At 33.8% G+C, this 18,021-nt stretch overlaps 3 protein-coding genes across 3 annotated transcripts; all 3 read right to left on the reverse strand.

Annotated features, from left to right (window-relative positions):
• Positions 1-184: 184 nt before the first annotated feature.
• LOC125857162 (uncharacterized) lies at positions 185-4,234 on the reverse strand. The gene is made up of 2 exons (XM_049536844.1): positions 3,864-4,234; positions 185-892 (listed from the first exon to the last, which is right to left on the reverse strand). Exons 1-2 carry the CDS (start codon positions 4,038-4,040, stop codon positions 527-529), a joined length of 543 nt encoding a protein of 180 aa, XP_049392801.1. The 5' UTR covers positions 4,041-4,234; the 3' UTR covers positions 185-526.
• Positions 4,235-8,844: 4,610 nt separating this feature from the next.
• On the reverse strand, positions 8,845-11,729 carry LOC125857133 (probable inactive receptor kinase At5g67200). Its single transcript, XM_049536810.1, has 2 exons — positions 10,102-11,729; positions 8,845-9,567 (listed from the first exon to the last, which is right to left on the reverse strand). The coding sequence occupies exons 1-2, from the start codon at positions 11,507-11,509 to the stop codon at positions 8,960-8,962; spliced, it is 2,016 nt and encodes a 671-aa protein (XP_049392767.1). The 5' UTR covers positions 11,510-11,729; the 3' UTR covers positions 8,845-8,959.
• Positions 11,730-15,519: 3,790 nt separating this feature from the next.
• On the reverse strand, positions 15,520-16,805 carry LOC125857144 (uncharacterized protein At4g06744-like). The gene has a single exon (XM_049536825.1). It carries the CDS (start codon positions 16,772-16,774, stop codon positions 15,620-15,622), a length of 1,155 nt encoding a protein of 384 aa, XP_049392782.1. The 5' UTR covers positions 16,775-16,805; the 3' UTR covers positions 15,520-15,619.
• Between the last annotated feature and the right edge of the window lie 1,216 nt (positions 16,806-18,021).

The raw sequence follows: 18,021 nt of genomic DNA on the forward strand, positions 1-18,021 counted from the left end.
ATTTCCACTGATGTACGCATGTCAAGTTAATATTTTGAGTTTTCTTTTGGTGGTGATATATTTTGGAACTCACCCGTCATGCTACTAGAACAGTAGCACCCTTATGGCCAGTTTCATAATCAATTGGTGCAAACAGTAATTGTGATGCTAATTCTCAGAGGGAAACCATGATTTACAAGCTTACTATAGGGACATGCTTCAATTATTTCAAAACATCTTGAATAGTACAAAGTGCACACAACATACTCCAAAAAACTGAATACATTTTCTATTGTCAATATCTATAGCCATATGACTTCCAGTGCGACCTATGCATTCATAACTCCAGCTACCAAATCGGCCATGTAGTGCTTACAACAACATGCCTAGTGAGAACGTAAGTCTGGTCTGGAGCCAAGAGCAAATTATGTATACTAGAGAACCCACTGGCTAAAATGCATATCATGATTAGTAGTGACATTAAGAATGCAGCACTAAGTCCAATAACTTGGCATGGGAATGTATTCCATTCCAGTTGAAAGCTAACTCAATTTTTGCAACACCAGAATGAGTAGTGTTCATCTTTGCGATGGGTGCTAACCAGACCACCACATTGTAAGCAAACAAAGCTGCTTCCGTCAGAGAATGCATCAAACATTATCTGTTTTCTGCCAGTTTCAGATAGTATTGAAGTTCCATGAGAATCTACTTCAATTGGTTTATCCACTGTATTATGTTCAGAAGGTTGGGATATAGTAGGGATGGCCTCAGCAATGGCACACTCAGCAAACAAAGAAGCCAGCTCATCTGCAGCCACACTTGCCTGTACTTTATTTCTGTACAGCTCCTGGGCACGATTAAGGGCTTGAATTACGGCCAGCTCACCACCTTTGGTTCTCATGGCCGTCACCACCTGTTGCCTTATTTGATTACTACGAGATTAACATGAACACAGGCAGAAAATGCAAAGTTTTCATGATACAGATGTGCCACTAAATTCAAGAATAGATGGCACTTGATCTAGACACAATGCAATCGCATGTATGCTCCTCTAAAATTTGCAACCCAGAGTCATGAGATCAATGCAACTGCTACAGGCACCATTGCATGAGATTAAGCTAACAGATACAAGATTACAAACCGAAGCTTCATTCCCCCTTCCCAGAAAAAAATCCCCCAAAAGAATAAAAGAGGACAAATTGAAGGAAAAAGATAGCAACCGCATACAACTCATCTACTGTTCCACCAAAGTACCAAATTCTTGGAAAATTTTCCGAGAACTGAATTTTAAAGGGTCTGTTTGGTTTTGTTTATTTAGCTGTTTTAACCAGAATTTCTCGTTATTCTTAGCCTGATTGGTGCTTCGTCGCTAATAAGTTAAAACAGAATGCTAAATTGTTGAAAGGAGAAACCAAACTAGATCTGATTCCTGTAGGCATAAGATGACTGCTTTTACATATTTGGATGCATTTTACATAAGCAACTAATTATTCATAGCTAACACTTGACACAATGCTAAGTTGTTGAAAGGGGAAGCTAAAAGGACTAGATCTGTTTCCAGGATGGCTGTAGGTATAATCAGCATATACTGATTATAAGATGATTGCTACATATTTTCATGCTTTTTCAATCATAACTCATTAGCTATAGTTAACACGATGCAAAATTGTTTTAAGGAGAAGCTAAAAGACAAAAGACTATAACTGATTCCCGGAAGACAACAGGTATAATCAGCTAAAACTGACATAAGATGATAACTTTTTACATATTTGAATGCACTTTCCACAAGTAACTAATTCTTTATAGAAGGAAAAGATACATTTTCTTATCACTCATCTAATGACAATTTCTTCCGATAAAATAGTTAGAAATGTAATTTTACATTATACATGCCACTCAACTGATCCATAAAAACAATGGTGACAATACATGTCACTTTATCAGGAAATTAGAAAATATAGAAAATCCATACAAGCTACAACTCATTAGAAATTTTAGATGAAACATATTTACATATAAAGTAGGCCTCAAAACACAAGGAGGTGCACAACTGAACCATATTTTACAATAACACCACTACAAAAACTTTTTGTTTCTTTAACTTAAGACACTGAAACAGAGAGTCTAATAGACTTTCTTATATATCCCAGAAAAGAGTATGGAGAGCAGGCCTATAAGGATATGAATCAAATGGGATCTCAGATGAGTTTTCTACCTTGGAAGCTTATCCGAAAATTCAAAATTCCTTAAAAAGTGGTTATTTTTCACTTGGCTGGTTGTGAAAGAAGCTGTTCTAATTTAGGAGAATCTCATGAAGAGGGGCGTACATATGTGCCAAGATGCTATTTTCGTGACCAAAATGCCGAAACAATTAACCATTTGTTTCTTCAATGTAAAGTAGCCAGCTACAGAGGCATAAGGTGGACTGTGCCTGAAAGAACAGAACAGGCCCTAATAAGCTGGAATACTGGGTGGTGGCAGCACAAACAAAGATAGATGGAGAATTGTCCCAGCAGTAATATGGTGGACCATCTGGAAGGAGAGAAACTCTAGGTGTTTTGAAGGCAACAGTAGATTAATACAAAAGAATAGGATATAGGGATAGTCTTTGATTTCACTCTTTGGGATGTAGTTTCAGTGCTGAATTTTTTTTGGATACCAGCCTTAGTGCTGCTGATTTACATACACAATCTGTTACCATGTCAAAAAAAAAGTATCGAGTGGAGGACATCCCAATGACAAACTTACAAAGTTACAATGCTGTAATAAAATGTTTAAAGATATCTTAACATGTTATCTACATATCTTTCCTCCATTCAACATGTATTCATCCTTCAATAAGCAATGGAATTGACAGGCAATGTCAAGTACCAATTATAGGGTGTCTTACCATCACACTACCTGTATTGGAATACATTGACCATGTTCACCACAGTGCCTATTTAATCATCTAAACTCATAGAAACTTATCCATGAAGTGACTATCTCATCTAGCAATCTATTTGTATTTATCGAAAGAGATGCTCTTAGCGCATCTTCACTGACATCATTACAGGATAGTGTATCTTAGATCCCACAATAGATAGGTGTAAATCTCCTCCATACATATTACGTAAATACTCTTGCAATATTAATACAACTTTTATAATGCCATTGGCTATGTGATCTATGGACGTCAGAACGTGTAGCTAAGAATTCGGATATAACCAGCATATATGCAAACCCAACACTTATGTAATTATGAACACAAGACATACATAAAACTCAAGGTAGAATTTTTTATCCAAAAAAAAAAACAACGAAAAGAATTATCAGATGGGCTCCTATACATATAATAAGATACAAGTCTCTTGCCAACAACAACTTGCGTAACATATAGAGAGTACAATTAACAAAAAATGGTCATATATGTAATGATGGAGCAAGTGTTGCACTTTGCCCCAGACAATAAATATGACCTCAATTCCAAACCCTTGAAAATAATCTGATACAATACCTTGAAAATGAATTGTCCTTTAAATCCAATTTTTTAAGTATCTGACATTATTTAGATTAGTGACTATTGAAGAATGATTAGGACTACATCAACTTCCATACGACGATTGTTGATTATTAGCTAACAGATGAATTTGTTGTTAAATAACATAATAACAATTGTAATCAAAAAGTGAAACTAAATCTGGTAGAGATTTCCAAGCAAACAGGCCCTTGATCCTAGTGATATTCACAACCACAAAAAAACTAGCATTCAAATAAAACTCACTCGTTCACTCAGTAGGTAAACTAGTAAGAGAACATTCATGTTCAGTTAAACGAAGAACTCAAAATCAAATATTTTTCATTCAGGAGAACGATCCTCTAAAGGTAGGGAGAAATGAGATTACCGCTTGAAGAGCTTGAGAAGGCTTGCCTTGATCGATAAGCTGGCGAGCCATAGTAAGCATCCCTCTAATAGCACCATCCTGGTCTGAACCTGAATGCAGTAGTGACGGTAACGGTACCGGTGGCGCCACCGCCGCCGTGGCCTCCGCCTCCATCATGTCAGCATCTATACTGTCCATGGCATTTCAGTTACAGTTGCGATCTGTGACTTTCGTCGCCGGAGTTTTCCTATTTCTGACTCTTCTTCTACTCAAAATTGGAGATTTTAGGGAAAGATGAAGATAAAGAGAAATGGTGAAGAGACAACCAGATATTTCTAGCAGTTTCTCGAATATTTGCCCCTTCCCATCCTCAACATTCATTTTTCCTCTCTGCCTCTTCTATCATCTTCCCGTTCGGCCGATTGCTGGACATATTGGGCTTTTAGCACCATGGCCCAACCAATAATGACCCGTTAATCCGAGTGCATAAAGCCCATTGATGGAAGGCCCAATATGTCAGGAGTAGACGAGATGGGTTAAAATAGCCATTTTTAACCCCCTTTTATCAAATATAAAGTGTAAATTTCATATATGACATATATTATAGTACTATTTTCAAGCTATAACAGTAGATTTAGACTTTCAAGCTATAGCATTAAAAATTTCAGGTTATAACAAGTTAAAAAAAAAAGAAATATTTTTATTAATTGGAAAAAACTTAAAAAATAAATAAAAGATAAACGAAAATTTAAAAAAAAAATGGAATTAGAAATAATAAAGTAAAAAATTGAAATTATGGGCTGTAATTTAATTTGAATTTATTGTAGATAATGAATGATTAGCATGAAATAAGGGATCCAAACTAATTAAGAATATTCAGTTTCCTTAATTCACTCTAATTTGTTAAAATTAATTCAAAAATCTGATTTTAAAAATCAATTTCCATTTATTTAATAAATGATTAATCTATTTATCGTTTTTTATTATTAATTAATAATATGTAATTAATAAAGAAAAAATGAAAAAAAAACGGAAATAGGGGTGTCAATTAAATTTGAATTAATTTAAGATAATTATTAATTAGCATGAATTAAGGAATCTCAAACTAATTAAGAATATTCAGTTTCCTTAATTCACTCTAATTTGTTAAAATTAATTTAAAAATCTAATGGATGTCAACTATATACAGTTTGGATACCAATTATATGGTGTTCATTTTGATCTCCAATTAAATATCAAAACTAAACTGTGTATGTATCCAATTGCTATGTAGTTTGTATATAATTGATATCCAGAAATTTATATCCAANGATATTTCTAGCAGTTTCTGGAATATTTGCCCCTTCCCACCCTCAACATTCATTTTTCCTCTCTGCCTCTTCTATCATCGTCCCGTTCGGCCGATTGCTGGACATATTGGGCTTTTAAAATAAATGGGCTTTTAGCACCATGGCCCAACATAAATACAGTCCAATAATGACCCGTTAATCCGAGTGCATAAAGCCTATTGATGGAAGGCCCAATATGTCAGGAGTAGACGAGATGGAAAAAATGGCACAGCATGACATCCCATATTACTAAAATTGGCAACATATAGCCCTCTTTTATTTTTTTGACAAAAAAAGTTTTTAAAAATTAAATTTTGCAATTAGTAGTTCACCTATTGGGAAATTCTTTTTTAATTAAATTAAATAATTTTAGGAGATGGCAACATGGTGTCCTTTTTTATTGGGAAGTGATTTTTTTTCTCTTCTTTTCCATACACACGTTTCTTTTGAATTGTGTTTTTTTTATTGATTATGTAAATATTTATTCAATTCTTTCTCCTTCTTCTTCATTACTTTGAATAAAATATGATTTACTTTTTGTTTATTAGTTTTACATATTTGATTTCTATAAAAATATTCGTTCATAGTGTCTATTTTTTCTATTTCGCTTTTAATTTTTTGATAGTTTGTTGATGTCTACTAGGCAATTTCTCAAACGGTTAGCCTATGTTTGATCCCCTCTTGTATTGTCGTTCAATCTTTGGGGAGCTAATTTTTGAAATTGAAGGTTATATCTAATTTAGGCAAAAATTTACATAATAGTAATTGATTGTAGGTATCAGTTGTCATGTTTAAGAAAGTTATCCGTAGGATTATTCATTTAAAAAAAAAGGATTCTGATTCTAATTTTGTGGATTCTCCATCCATAACTCTAAATTTTAGCCATGTAAGTTCTTCTCAATATCCAAATCGACTTGTGTGTTTGCTATTGAGCATTTTAAATTTCATGTGCAATCCTCATTTACCCACTGAAGAAAGAATCTGAAATGTATACAAATTTTAAGTGAATGAATACACGAATATGTATACATGAATGCAATGCATACATGATGTTCATGATTAAAAAAAAATCTTTCAATGCAGTGTATACATATTATAAGTGAATGAATACATAAAGTGTTTGATTTTTAAATATGTATACATTGATTTTTTAATATGTATACACTGAAGGGGATAAAATAGCTATAAATGTATACTAATTATAAGTGAATGAATACATAAAGTGTTTGATTTTTAATATGTATACACTGGAGGAGATAACATAACTATAAATGTATACTAATACTAAGTGAATGAATACACCATTCTTTTACCTATATACAATCATCAAGTATACAATTGAATTTTTTTTATCAAGTAATGAACAAAAAAACATATAAAAATACATAATTTACGTTTTTAGGCGGTTACATATTGTATATATAATTTTAGATGTTTCCGTTATTTTTGTTGTTTAGTGATGATTGGTTATACGAGGAAAACAAAAAAATAACTATTAAAATGTTATTTATTAATTTGAGCCATTTTGTGCTTATTTTTTATTTGTCTATTAAATGCTAATTAATGTTGGGCTATTTATTGCTAATTATAACTAACAGTTGTATATGTGTCATTTCCTCGATGAGAAGGGTTAAAATAGCCATTTTTAACCCCCTTTTATCAAATATAAACCACTATTTTAAAAGTTTTTATTAATACTTAGCCACTCTTTTATCGCCAACTAAACTATGGTAGGTGAAGGAATTTGAAGAAATGACAAATCGAACCCAACAAATGATTCATGTAATTCAAAAAACTGTTGGAGTGTCAAAGCCAAAAAAATAATTAATGGGGCTCAAAATTTTGTTGAAGTTTCAAAACCAATCATATAAGTTTTTTCATGTTTTAAACAAGGATATTCTTGTCCGAATTTTATTTTGTTTTCAATAGAAGTGTAACAATTTTATGGCTGATGCCTAAAAGCACCTGAAAATTGGTCATCCCACCTAATTTGAGGATCAAATTCCATTTCAATGAGTTTCAAAATTCTATCTTGGATTATAGTGACAAATAAAAGCCCCATACCCTAACATTAAGACACTTGATTTATTAAAGCTATGGGTTGCTTGCCTCTCTTCAAGGTCAAGTAGACAGAAAGAAATATATCTGTATGTGTATATTAATTTAAGGCCAACATGCTTGCTCTCTAATTACATTGAATTGATGTTACGATTGTTAACACTTTTTTGGGAAAAAAAAAAAGTTTGAAGTGGTTGCTAGATAGTTTTTGAATTATGATCGACCTTCAAGTCGCTGAAAGTCGATCATAATTCAAACAGCAGTGTCAGGATATTTACATTCGTTGACTCACGATTTTTAGGAATTAACAATGAACGGTATTAGTCAAAGGACCTTGCTTCCAGTTTTTAGCAGATGGATGGTTGTATCTGGTGTTTGTGGTCCAATTTTTCTTTTTCTGTACAAATGGGAGGAATGACTCTGATTTCGACTGGTGTTTCCTTGCAGGCATACATCAAAATATATTCAAAGGTATAATAAACAAAGAAGCTACAAGCACGTTAGTAATAATTTTGTGGCAAAGGGACCATTTGAAAGTGGATGGGTTTCTTTTTTTTCAATTGTTAGCTCAATTTTGTTAATTTTTTTTGGGTGGAGTCAGAAAATCCGAATTCGCACTTCGTAAGTCCCATTCAGAAAAAACGCTTTTTATCAAAGATTTTTTCATACCCGAGGCTCTGGTTAATAAATGAGCAACTTCATTCACTGCACCATATTGTAATATAGAACACAAATTTCCCAAACCTAAATTCAGTGTCATATTTATAAGGAGGAAGTAATGGTTCAATTCGAAATTAAAGCATCCAGCAATGCTTATAGCTATAATATTAATTTGTCCAACTTATAACCTACAAAATGTTACACCTACTCACCTCTATCAAAGCCACAAAATTATAGGTGCAAAGTGAAGAATGTGTGCACCCTCCAACTATAATAACTACTCCATTTTTATGATTTCAACCTTCTAACACAAAAAGAAATCCAACATTCAAATACTGAACTAAAAGTAGCTAGCCAGCCAACAGCTAACCAGATGGCAAGCTGTTTTTTCTTTCCTTGAATTTGACTAGATGCATATTAAATAGTGCATTACTTTACTGAAGATTCAATCTAACTTTAACATCTTGAAGAATTTAAATTGAAATATATTATTGAGAAAAAAACACTGCGAACAACATGTTGATCCCTAGACCAGATAAAGGAGGGTTATAGTAGGCCGACAGCTAGTGTAAAACATACCTATTTGTTTGGAAGTAAGGCATAGTTAGCCAATAGGGTGAAATAAGGGGATAGTAAATTGCTACAACTTATCAACATGCTAACAAAAGTATAAGAGGGTACTTGAATTGGCTTAAAAGTTAATCAAATTTATTTTAAGTTAGTTTTTGACTTCTGAAAATATTTGACAAATATAAAAAATAACTTAAATAAGTCAAAAATGGCTTAAAATAAGTTAGAAAGTGTTTGACAAGGTTTAAAATGACATAAAATAAGTTTAAAATGACTTAAAATAAATCAAAAAACCAAAAATAGGTCTCCCCTACTTTTTATTTTGACTTAAAAGTCATTTTAGTTGAATTTTTTATTTTTAACTTAAACGGTACTTTTTTAAGCCAGTACAAACGGGCTCTCGAAGTCTTTCTCCTTTTGTTCCTTTCTTTTGCAATTACTAATATTGAAAAGTCTCATGTAGTAAATATAATACAAATTCAATTTTATAATAACTAAGAATTAGGATTTAGGAGGGCCAGTGAGAAGGTCCATTTCATGACTATCTTCCATAACAACAGCTTCTTTAATCTCTTGTATCATCTTTAACACTTGCCACATTGTTGGTCTTTGCTCTGGTGAGCTCACTCTACAAGCCATAGCAACTTCAAGAAGCATCTCCAACTTACTATCTTCTCCAGTACTACCATCATGATCCTCTCTAGTAGACTTCACCCAATGTATCATATCATCTGGCATTAGATATGGATGTTCCGAAGGATGCCTACCCGTTAGAAGTTCAAGCAAAAGAACGCCAAACGAATAGACATCAGCCTTGGCACTAGCTTGGCGGTGGTGGTTGTGGTTGTTGTGATTCAGTTTCCGAATTTCTGGAGCCTGATAGGCTACAGAATCAGGATTGTCATCGTCCGATGGGACAGCTAGGATGGAGAGACAGTAGTCGGTTATGCACGCCTCGAAATCGGAGCCGAGGAGGACGTTAGATGACTTGAGATTGCCATGGACAAGCCTCCATGCTTGGTGGATGTACGAAAGTCCTTGAGTTACATCCTCTGCTATTTTCAAACATGAAGTCCAGTGAAGTGGCTTTGCTCTTGATGACTTGGAACCTGTACACGTGGCAGGTTGACCAGTCAAACTTTATTTCATATGCCACGTCAGATTGACCAAAAAATTCAGTACCGTCGTGGCATTAAATATGCAATAAAGCTATTATTTATATTACTTTAATGCTAACCACCGTACTCTTATTAACTTCGCGTTACGCAATCACACGTGAAACAATAACACATTCTTAATGCAGACAGAACTAGCTTCAATAATAATACTCTAATCTATGATTAGGACACTAAACAAACATAAAAGTATTTTACGATGACAGAAATATGTGTCCAAAAATGTCATCAGGGTCAGCTGCAAGATTCTCTGTGTTTGTGACAACATTGGGGTTGAGAAACTGTAACAATAGGGTATGGTGTATGGACCGGACCCTATTTGATTGGACAACACCTTCAAAATACTCCGTTCATTTTATTATATTTTACTTCTCAAAGGTCAAAATAATTGCATTAATAATAATTTTCGTATAGTTTATGCGCATTTTGATAAATAAATAAGTACAAGATATACGGAGAAGAACGTACCATGAATAAGAGAAGACAGGCTGCCATTGGGTTGATAATCATAAACCAAAAGCCTTTCTTGTCGGGCCTGAAAATAAGCCCGAAAAGGAACCAAATTCGGGTGCCTAAGCCCGCCCACTGATTCCATATGCTGCTCAAACTCTTCTTGACTTGTACCTGCCAATCTCCCACCGTCCAATCTCTTAACACATACAATCAGACGGTTATCAAGCACTGCTTTGTAAGTAGTCCCCATTGTTCCTCTACCTAAAAGCTCAGCAGAAGCTCTCATCAGCTGCTCCAGGGTATACACCTGCACCTCACCTGCACAGAAAACTAAGCTCCCACTTTTACCCATCACTTGCTGCATTCCTTGTTGTACTCTTTTCACCTTCTCTTCCAGTTCATTGTTGTCTTCTTCAATTCTTATTACTGCTTCTGCATTGCCGCTAACACTTGGATCGAATGCGGATTTCTTAGTTTCTCCTAATTTCTTCGAGTTCCTGTGCTTCTTCGACGCTAATGCTAATAGTATAACTGAACATAAAAGGACTAAACAAGCTGTTGAAACTCCAATAATGAGTAAGGATCTTTTATGTGATTTGTTTTCTTTACGGTTTAACAGGCTACCCTGTCGTAACTCTTCGTTTTGGCCGAGTTCTGCCGGAGTTTTAGACGGCGGCGGCGTAATTTTAGTGGCGGCAGCGGTGGATGGACTGAAAAACGGTTGTATTGGACGGCATTCTTTATGTACGATCTCACCACAAAGTCCTTTATTATCTGAAAACGACGCCGTTTTAAACCGGGATAACGTTTTCGTTACCGGAATAGGACCAGAAAGGGCATTGTGAGAAATGTTGAAGATATGGAGGGTAGATTGGTTCAGCGGTGGGATTGATCCGTTTATCCGGTTCGAGTCAAGCCGGAGATAGTACAACCGGTTCAACCCGTTGATTGCAACGGGTATTGAACCGGTGAGGTTATTGTAAGAGAGATCAAGGGTTTTAAGCCTATGAAGAGTGAAAATGGAAGCTGGTATTGAACCGGTGAAGGAGTTATGGTCCAGGAAAAGAACTTTGAGATTAATAAGTGGAGAAAGGTCCGGAATCGGACCGGTAAGTGAGTTGTTTTGTAAACTCAATACTCTCAGTTGATCAAGCATAGACAATGTATTAGCTGGAAACGTACCTCGTAAGCTAAAACTTTCGATAACAATACGAATCACTTTCTTCTCCGAGCATTGTATCCCTTTCCATTTGCAGAATCTGAAACTTGTATTAGCAGAAAATGCAAGTTTGTTGTCCAAATCAGCTTTATATTTGAATGCTAACAATGCTGATGCATCTGAAGGAATCAACGAAACAGTGGAATGAAAAGAAACAGATAAAAACAGAAGAATGGTTAGTAGTAAGAATTGTTGTATTTTCATCTTGTTTAAGAAAAATTTTCCAGATTGAATTGTTGTGTAGAGGTGCAATACGTGACAAAAGAGGTGGAAGAGTGAAGAGAGAAGCAGCAGTCTAAGAAGATATGGCTAAAGGCAGAGTCAGATTCACGTGAAGATTTTTGAGAAAGAAAAAAGGGTAGTGGGGACTTCCAATATTTAGTCTGGCTATTTTTCTCTCTGTTTCTGTGTCAGCCATGGCCATAATGTTTCACGGTCGAAAATAAGTTATTTTAGGATTAATTATTAATCTAAGTTATTTTACTCCCTCCGTCCCTATTTACTTGTCCATATTTCCTTTTTTGGTTGTCCCTATTTAGTTGTCCATTTTGACAAATCAAGAAAGGACAACAAATTTTTTCCTATTATACCCTTATTTACACTTCTTGAAAATTGTAAAAGTGTATGTTGTTTCCCTTCAATGTATTTCACTTTAATTCAAATAAGTGGTTGTAATTTTGAAGTGAAAAGTTGTCATAAGGGTAAAATTGTAACTTCATTGTACTAATCATTGTTGCCTTAATCTGTGTGCCATTTCTAAAGTGGACAACTAAAAAGGGACGGAGGGAGTATTATTCTCTCCGTTTCATTTTATGTGATGTAGTTTGCCTCGGCACGGAGTTTAAGAAAGAAAGAAAGACTTTTAAAACTTGTGGTCCAAAATGAATGATAGAAATTTGTGTGGCTGTAAATCATTTCATTAAGGATAAAATAGACATTTTATAGTTAAATTATTACTAAATATAGAAATGTATCATTCTTTTTGGGATGGACTAAAAAGGAAAGTGAGTCATATAAATTGGGACAGAGGGAGTACTATAATATAAATGATGAAATAGACAATTTAGTGACGACTTAATGCTTATAATCAAACACACAATAAAATAATATTGCATTTATGAAAAACTCATATTCAATAGTACTAGGCTACTCACTAGGTCATTACTGAGGGGTAGTTTTGAAATAAACTGTTCATTGTATTAAAATTATATCATGATTAGCATACTGTGTTTGGCAGGAGTAGTATTTCAATTTGTTGTTTATAAAATTAAGTACATATATCAAATATGGTATTTGTTTGTTTGGTTATCAATTTACATTTCCGTATAGTGTAAATAAGTTTAACTTATGAGTTAATATTTACTTTCTTTGCTTCGCTTTATCTGAAGTGTTTTTATTTGATCTGTGTTATTGTTATCAAATATTTTGCGTCATTACTTATGTTGATTTGATTTGTATAGTTTTAAAGTTGAAGGCTAGATATGGAAATTCAATTATGGTTAAAAAGATTTGTCATATTAGTTATTTCTCAAGAAGAGAGGATTTGTTGAATTTAAAGTATTCAATTTCACCAATAATAAGATACATCGACTTGCTTCACATCTAGAATTACACAAAAAAAAAAAGACTATTTATCTAGTCCATTACAAGGTTTGTCGTTTTATGGATCGTATTTGCTACTCTACTATGTTTAAGTTTTGCTATATTTAAGTTGTTAACCAAATTTGTAGGAGAATTGTTTAGTGGTCCATCTAATATTTTAGGTGCTGTATGAAGAGAAGTGTAGGACTATTATTCATGGTCCAGTGATAAGATTATACATGCTTTGACTAATGGCCCATTCTTGATTGGGCTTGTCATATCAATGTGTTGTTTTTTTGGAATTTGGACATGTCAAGACATGATTTCTCTTCTCTTTTTACTCAATAATCATTCTACTTGTTGAAACTTGAAAAAGAAACGAAACATCACTTGAATAATTGAGGTACTTAGGATACTCCTGACTTGTAAAGGTAGATAAATTGTTTCTGATGAACCTACGCTCAAATAAAGCATATCACATAACGGTTCTACCTTTGTTTACAATTATTAAACAACCGATGTATTCTATGAAGTTGCTAAGAAGATTCAACAGCAGCAGCATACCCAAAAGATTAGTTCAACTTAGTAATGGTGATTAATGACTCGACAAGATTTATACATGGAAGCTTTTAAGAATCTTCATTTGCCTTTGTGCTTCAAACCAATACATTTATATATAGTATTGCACCCAAGACAAGACCCAAATCAAAATGGGCCTTCTAACAACTTATTGGAAAATTAGGTAATTAAGCAAACATGTGATATGTATTTACAATACATCACTATAGTTTAAAAGAAATACTACAATTTATAGTAGTTATTTTCTCTCTTCCTCTCTCTCTGCACTCACTCACATATGTCCCCTCTCTCTGCACTCACTCGCATATGTCCCCTCTCTCTACCCCCCNCCCCCCCCCCCCCCCCCCCCCGCCTCTCTCTCAATATAAATACAAATGTTAACACTCCGTTATGCAAATACAAATGATAACAACTAATTATACAAATACAAAAGATAAGTGTCAACTATACATATCTTTTTCAGTGATATAAAATATAAATACACATGTATTCAGTGATACAACATTGATACAAATGATAAACAATCATTATACAAATACAAAAGTTGAACTTGATACAACATTGATATAATTGTATTTGATACAATTGTATTCATTGATACATACTAATTACATATATACAATTATCCCACGGATATACAAATATAATCATTGATACATACTAATTACATATATACAATTATCCCACGGATATACAAATATAATCATTGATACATACACATAATAGTTACATATATACAATTATCCAACAAATATACAAATATAATTCGTCCCTCACCTCTCTCTGCCCTCCCGCTTGCTCGTCTCTTTACTCCCTCTCCCAATCTCGCTCGTCTCTTTCCCCTCCTAACATGTAATTATGAGACGTAATTAAGCAAATTATATATAGCTATTTTTGAAATTTATTCTTCAGCCTTTTTTTAATTAAGGGTAAAAGAAAGATAAAGGTTTTAGATGAAGTAAACCGTTAACATATATTATATGATAACATGTTGAACTAATCTATTATATGTTAGCTTCAAAGATTACTTTTATTGATTGCCATATAATTTGATACGGAGGGGGTATATTATATATTAAGGAAAAGCCAAGTACATTCTAGCTCCTGCTAGCTAGTTTATATCATATGTCCACTAACCAAATTAAATAAAATCATTGAAAACAAAGAAAGAGTGATTGTATGACAAAGCTGTTGATAATTATACATAATAAAATGATAAGTTATTGTTACTGATGGACTGTTCAGAGCTGGACATCCACCAGCGCTGCACTAACGCCATGGCAATAGTCGGTCGATGGTGCATTAACTATAATTTAGTTTAAACACTTTAGTATTTTCCAGAATTATAATTAGGTGGTACTACTAATTAAATGTAAGAATATATGCACAATGAGCTGAAATTGTGTCATGCTTTACTCATGTGGTTGCCTGGTTGGTGGGATAAGATACACAAAAATCTTATAAACAAATGCGGGATAAAACAATCCCACATTTTATCCTACAACCACAACATATCCCTCGTAATTTCGCGAGTGTGATTTGAGAAGAGTAGAATATGCGACCTGCCAGTATATCATGAACTGAACCTATGTCTCTTGGAGTATGTGTTTGTGTTGAGCTTTGCTAAAACTCTAGTTTCATGATAATTTTGCTTGCGATACCTTGACATGCACATGAAGGAAGTACTTCAGAATTTGTAACGAACGCTATGAGTAAGTCAATAGTGAAAGAATTTGGGCCAGAAAACTTTCCGACATATAAATTTTCTGCTAGATCAGCCTCAGACGGGTCGTTACAAAATTAATTCAATTCGATCTATTATGGTATCTGTAATTTAACTACATAAGTAATCATTCAATGAGACTTCTGTTCTCTATTCATCTTTGCCATTTAATTAAGAGCATATTATATAAGTATCTTTCCCATAACATAAAAGTAACGTAAATTTACTACTGAATCATACTCCATAAACAGAGATTACAAATTATTATGAGATATCACACTCTGTTCAACTGAAATTACATGCCTGATTTAGTTAAAACAAAAGGATCGCAAATATGGGAAATGTATGTATATGATCAAATACCACAATTTCTAAGGAGCTTTTCCCGAACCATGCTAACACAGAATGCTTTGTACACCGTGTTGCCCTTACTAAGGAGCCAATTCAGGGAGATCCAGAGGAGGTGTTTTGAAATTTGAAAGCCAACAAGGAGTATAAGTATATGTAGCCATACGAGGACAGTACCTTGGGTAAGCAAAAAATGCAACACATTCAGCTATTGATCTTTGAAATGGAAAACCAGGAATACAATTATTCCTCAAATCAAGCACTCCATTTTCTATCAATCTCAAACAAATTGGCCCAAATCCTGTGAAATAGTTATCGGATAACGATAAATTTGCCAAATTCCCCAGGGCACAAATCACATCAGGCACTATTCCATACATCTGATTTCTAGCAAAATTCAACATTTCTACATTTTCCAAACACCCTAATGAGAATGGAAGTGGACCGGTGAGTCTATTATTGCCAGCATCGAAGACTATTGCTTCGTTTAAGAATCCTATCTCGTAAGGAAGACATCCACTTAACAAGTTGTTAAGCAGCAAAATCTCAGACAAACTCGACAAGATTTTGGAAATACTATGTGGGATAGGACCGAAAAATCTGTTGTTAGCTAAAGTAAGATATGTGACATGGCTGGTCGCGATGTTATCAGGAAGCATTTGCATGAAATTGTTGTTGTTGATGAAGAGAGCGTCTAATTGATCTTTAGTGTACAATTGAGGTGGGACTGATCCAGTGAAAGAATTGAATCTTATATCCAATATATTTAAGCTATTCATGCCCAAAATTGGACTAGGAAATGGCCCGAAAAATTGGTTGTTACTAATATCAAGTTCATAGAGATAGGGAAGATTCGCGATTTTTGGAGACAGAGTCCCACCAAAATTGTTTGAATTAGCATGGAAAATAGCTATATCAGGAAGCTGATCAAGGAAGCCATCAAGTGTCAACGCGCTAAGTTGAAAGCCATTGAAATCAATAGAAGCAAGAGCAATTGCTGAATTGTTGTCTGGAGGACTTTCACAATAAAAACCAGTATAATTACATATGTTTGGACCAACCCAAGTTTTTGTAATACCTAGAGGATCAGCAGAGATGATATTCTTGAATTTTTGTATAATGGGGTATACTATAGCAAGCCTTTGATCTGCAAAAATCAATTGGCTCTGTCCCTTTAGTGGTTGTGCTGTTGTAACACTGAAGAAAAATATTAGAAATTTGATAGTACTATTCATCATGTCTCAAAACTAAGAAAATGAAAACAGAGAACAAACCCAACAAATCATCAAATACTATATAGTCTCAATAAATTACTTTTTCTGTCATTAGTGACGGAGCCAGAATTTTCATTAAGATGGTTCATAATATGAAAAGGTAAACACACGAAGAACTTGATTTTTTAAATTTTTCTTAGCACAACTTGATTAACCAACCAATACTGAGTGTTTTTTTTAAAATTGAGACCGTGCATAAAGAAGCAACAATGAATGGATCACTATTTTGGTTGTGGCGAGGGACCATAATGCTTTTCATTATTAAATCTTGCACATAAAGATGTCATGTTACCTTTTTGACATTTTTGGTTATCTGTTTGGCCACTAGTACCAGATTTCAATATTTATATACCATAAAATCTTTTGTACTAAGTACTAACTAACTCTATTAGAATCCAGTCAATATTTGTTCCTGTAAGACTGTAACAATCAACTTTTGTTGCAACCCACCCATTCTATTAGAAGAGGCGGAGTTGAAATTTGAACTGAATTTGTAATCAAATGTCTATGCATTTTCAATTGATTTCCGAATATAAGCTACTGAATTCATCCAAAGCTATTTTTCATGAGAATCGTTAGCGAATCATATGCTCTGCTTTGTCATTCTACATTTTATGAATTAGATGGGCTTAATGACATCTGAGAAGATCAATTAAGAAGGCTTTTTCTGTTTGATTTGTGATCCATTTCAACCAAATTCAATACAGAGATAATGGGCTTTGTGTTTCAGTTTCAAGCCCTTCAAACTATTTCTACAACATTGGCCTACAATAAGAACTTTTATGAAGAGCAACTGAATCTGGTAAGAGGCCCAATTGGGAATAACAAATTAATAACAATAGAAGTTATTAATTCTTAAAGCATTAAACTAGTTCATATCACTTGTTTGAATCTGTTGTGTTATATATGTGCTAATTTATTCAAATAGTAAAAGCAATGACATCATGTCACACATGTTCAAAGTGTTGAATTAAGGTAGAAGAATTTGGTTGACAAATTGACTAGACCAATTGCAAAGACCGTAAGAACCCATGCTTCTGTACCAGTTGAACATTCTTTATCGAATAAATCATACAATGTATATAGGTCAAATGTTATTTATCATATAAATGAATTTTCTGACTTCGTCATTGTATAGCAAAGTAGTCAAATTTTGAAAATTACAATTTACAATGTAGCAAAAAAACCAGATATTTGAATTCATTTTATGG

This window comes from Solanum stenotomum, chromosome 2 (assembly GCF_019186545.1).
Source record: "Solanum stenotomum isolate F172 chromosome 2, ASM1918654v1, whole genome shotgun sequence".
Taxonomy (NCBI): domain Eukaryota; kingdom Viridiplantae; phylum Streptophyta; class Magnoliopsida; order Solanales; family Solanaceae; genus Solanum; species Solanum stenotomum.

Excerpts from the sequence above, each read along its gene's own strand:
- LOC125857144 (XM_049536825.1), bottom strand. The coding sequence starts at position 16,774 with ATGATGAATAGTACTATCAAATTTCTAATATTTTTCTTCAGTGTTACA.
- LOC125857133 (XM_049536810.1), bottom strand. The coding sequence starts at position 11,509 with ATGAAAATACAACAATTCTTACTACTAACCATTCTTCTGTTTTTATCT. Across the intron at positions 9,568-10,101 it reads CCTGTCTTCTCTTATTCATG|GTTCCAAGTCATCAAGAGCA; the intron begins GTACGTTCTTCT and ends CCACGTGTACAG.
- LOC125857162 (XM_049536844.1), bottom strand. The coding sequence starts at position 4,040 with ATGGACAGTATAGATGCTGACATGATGGAGGCGGAGGCCACGGCGGCG. Across the intron at positions 893-3,863 it reads CTTCTCAAGCTCTTCAAGCG|GTGGTGACGGCCATGAGAAC; the intron begins GTAATCTCATTT and ends ATAAGGCAACAG.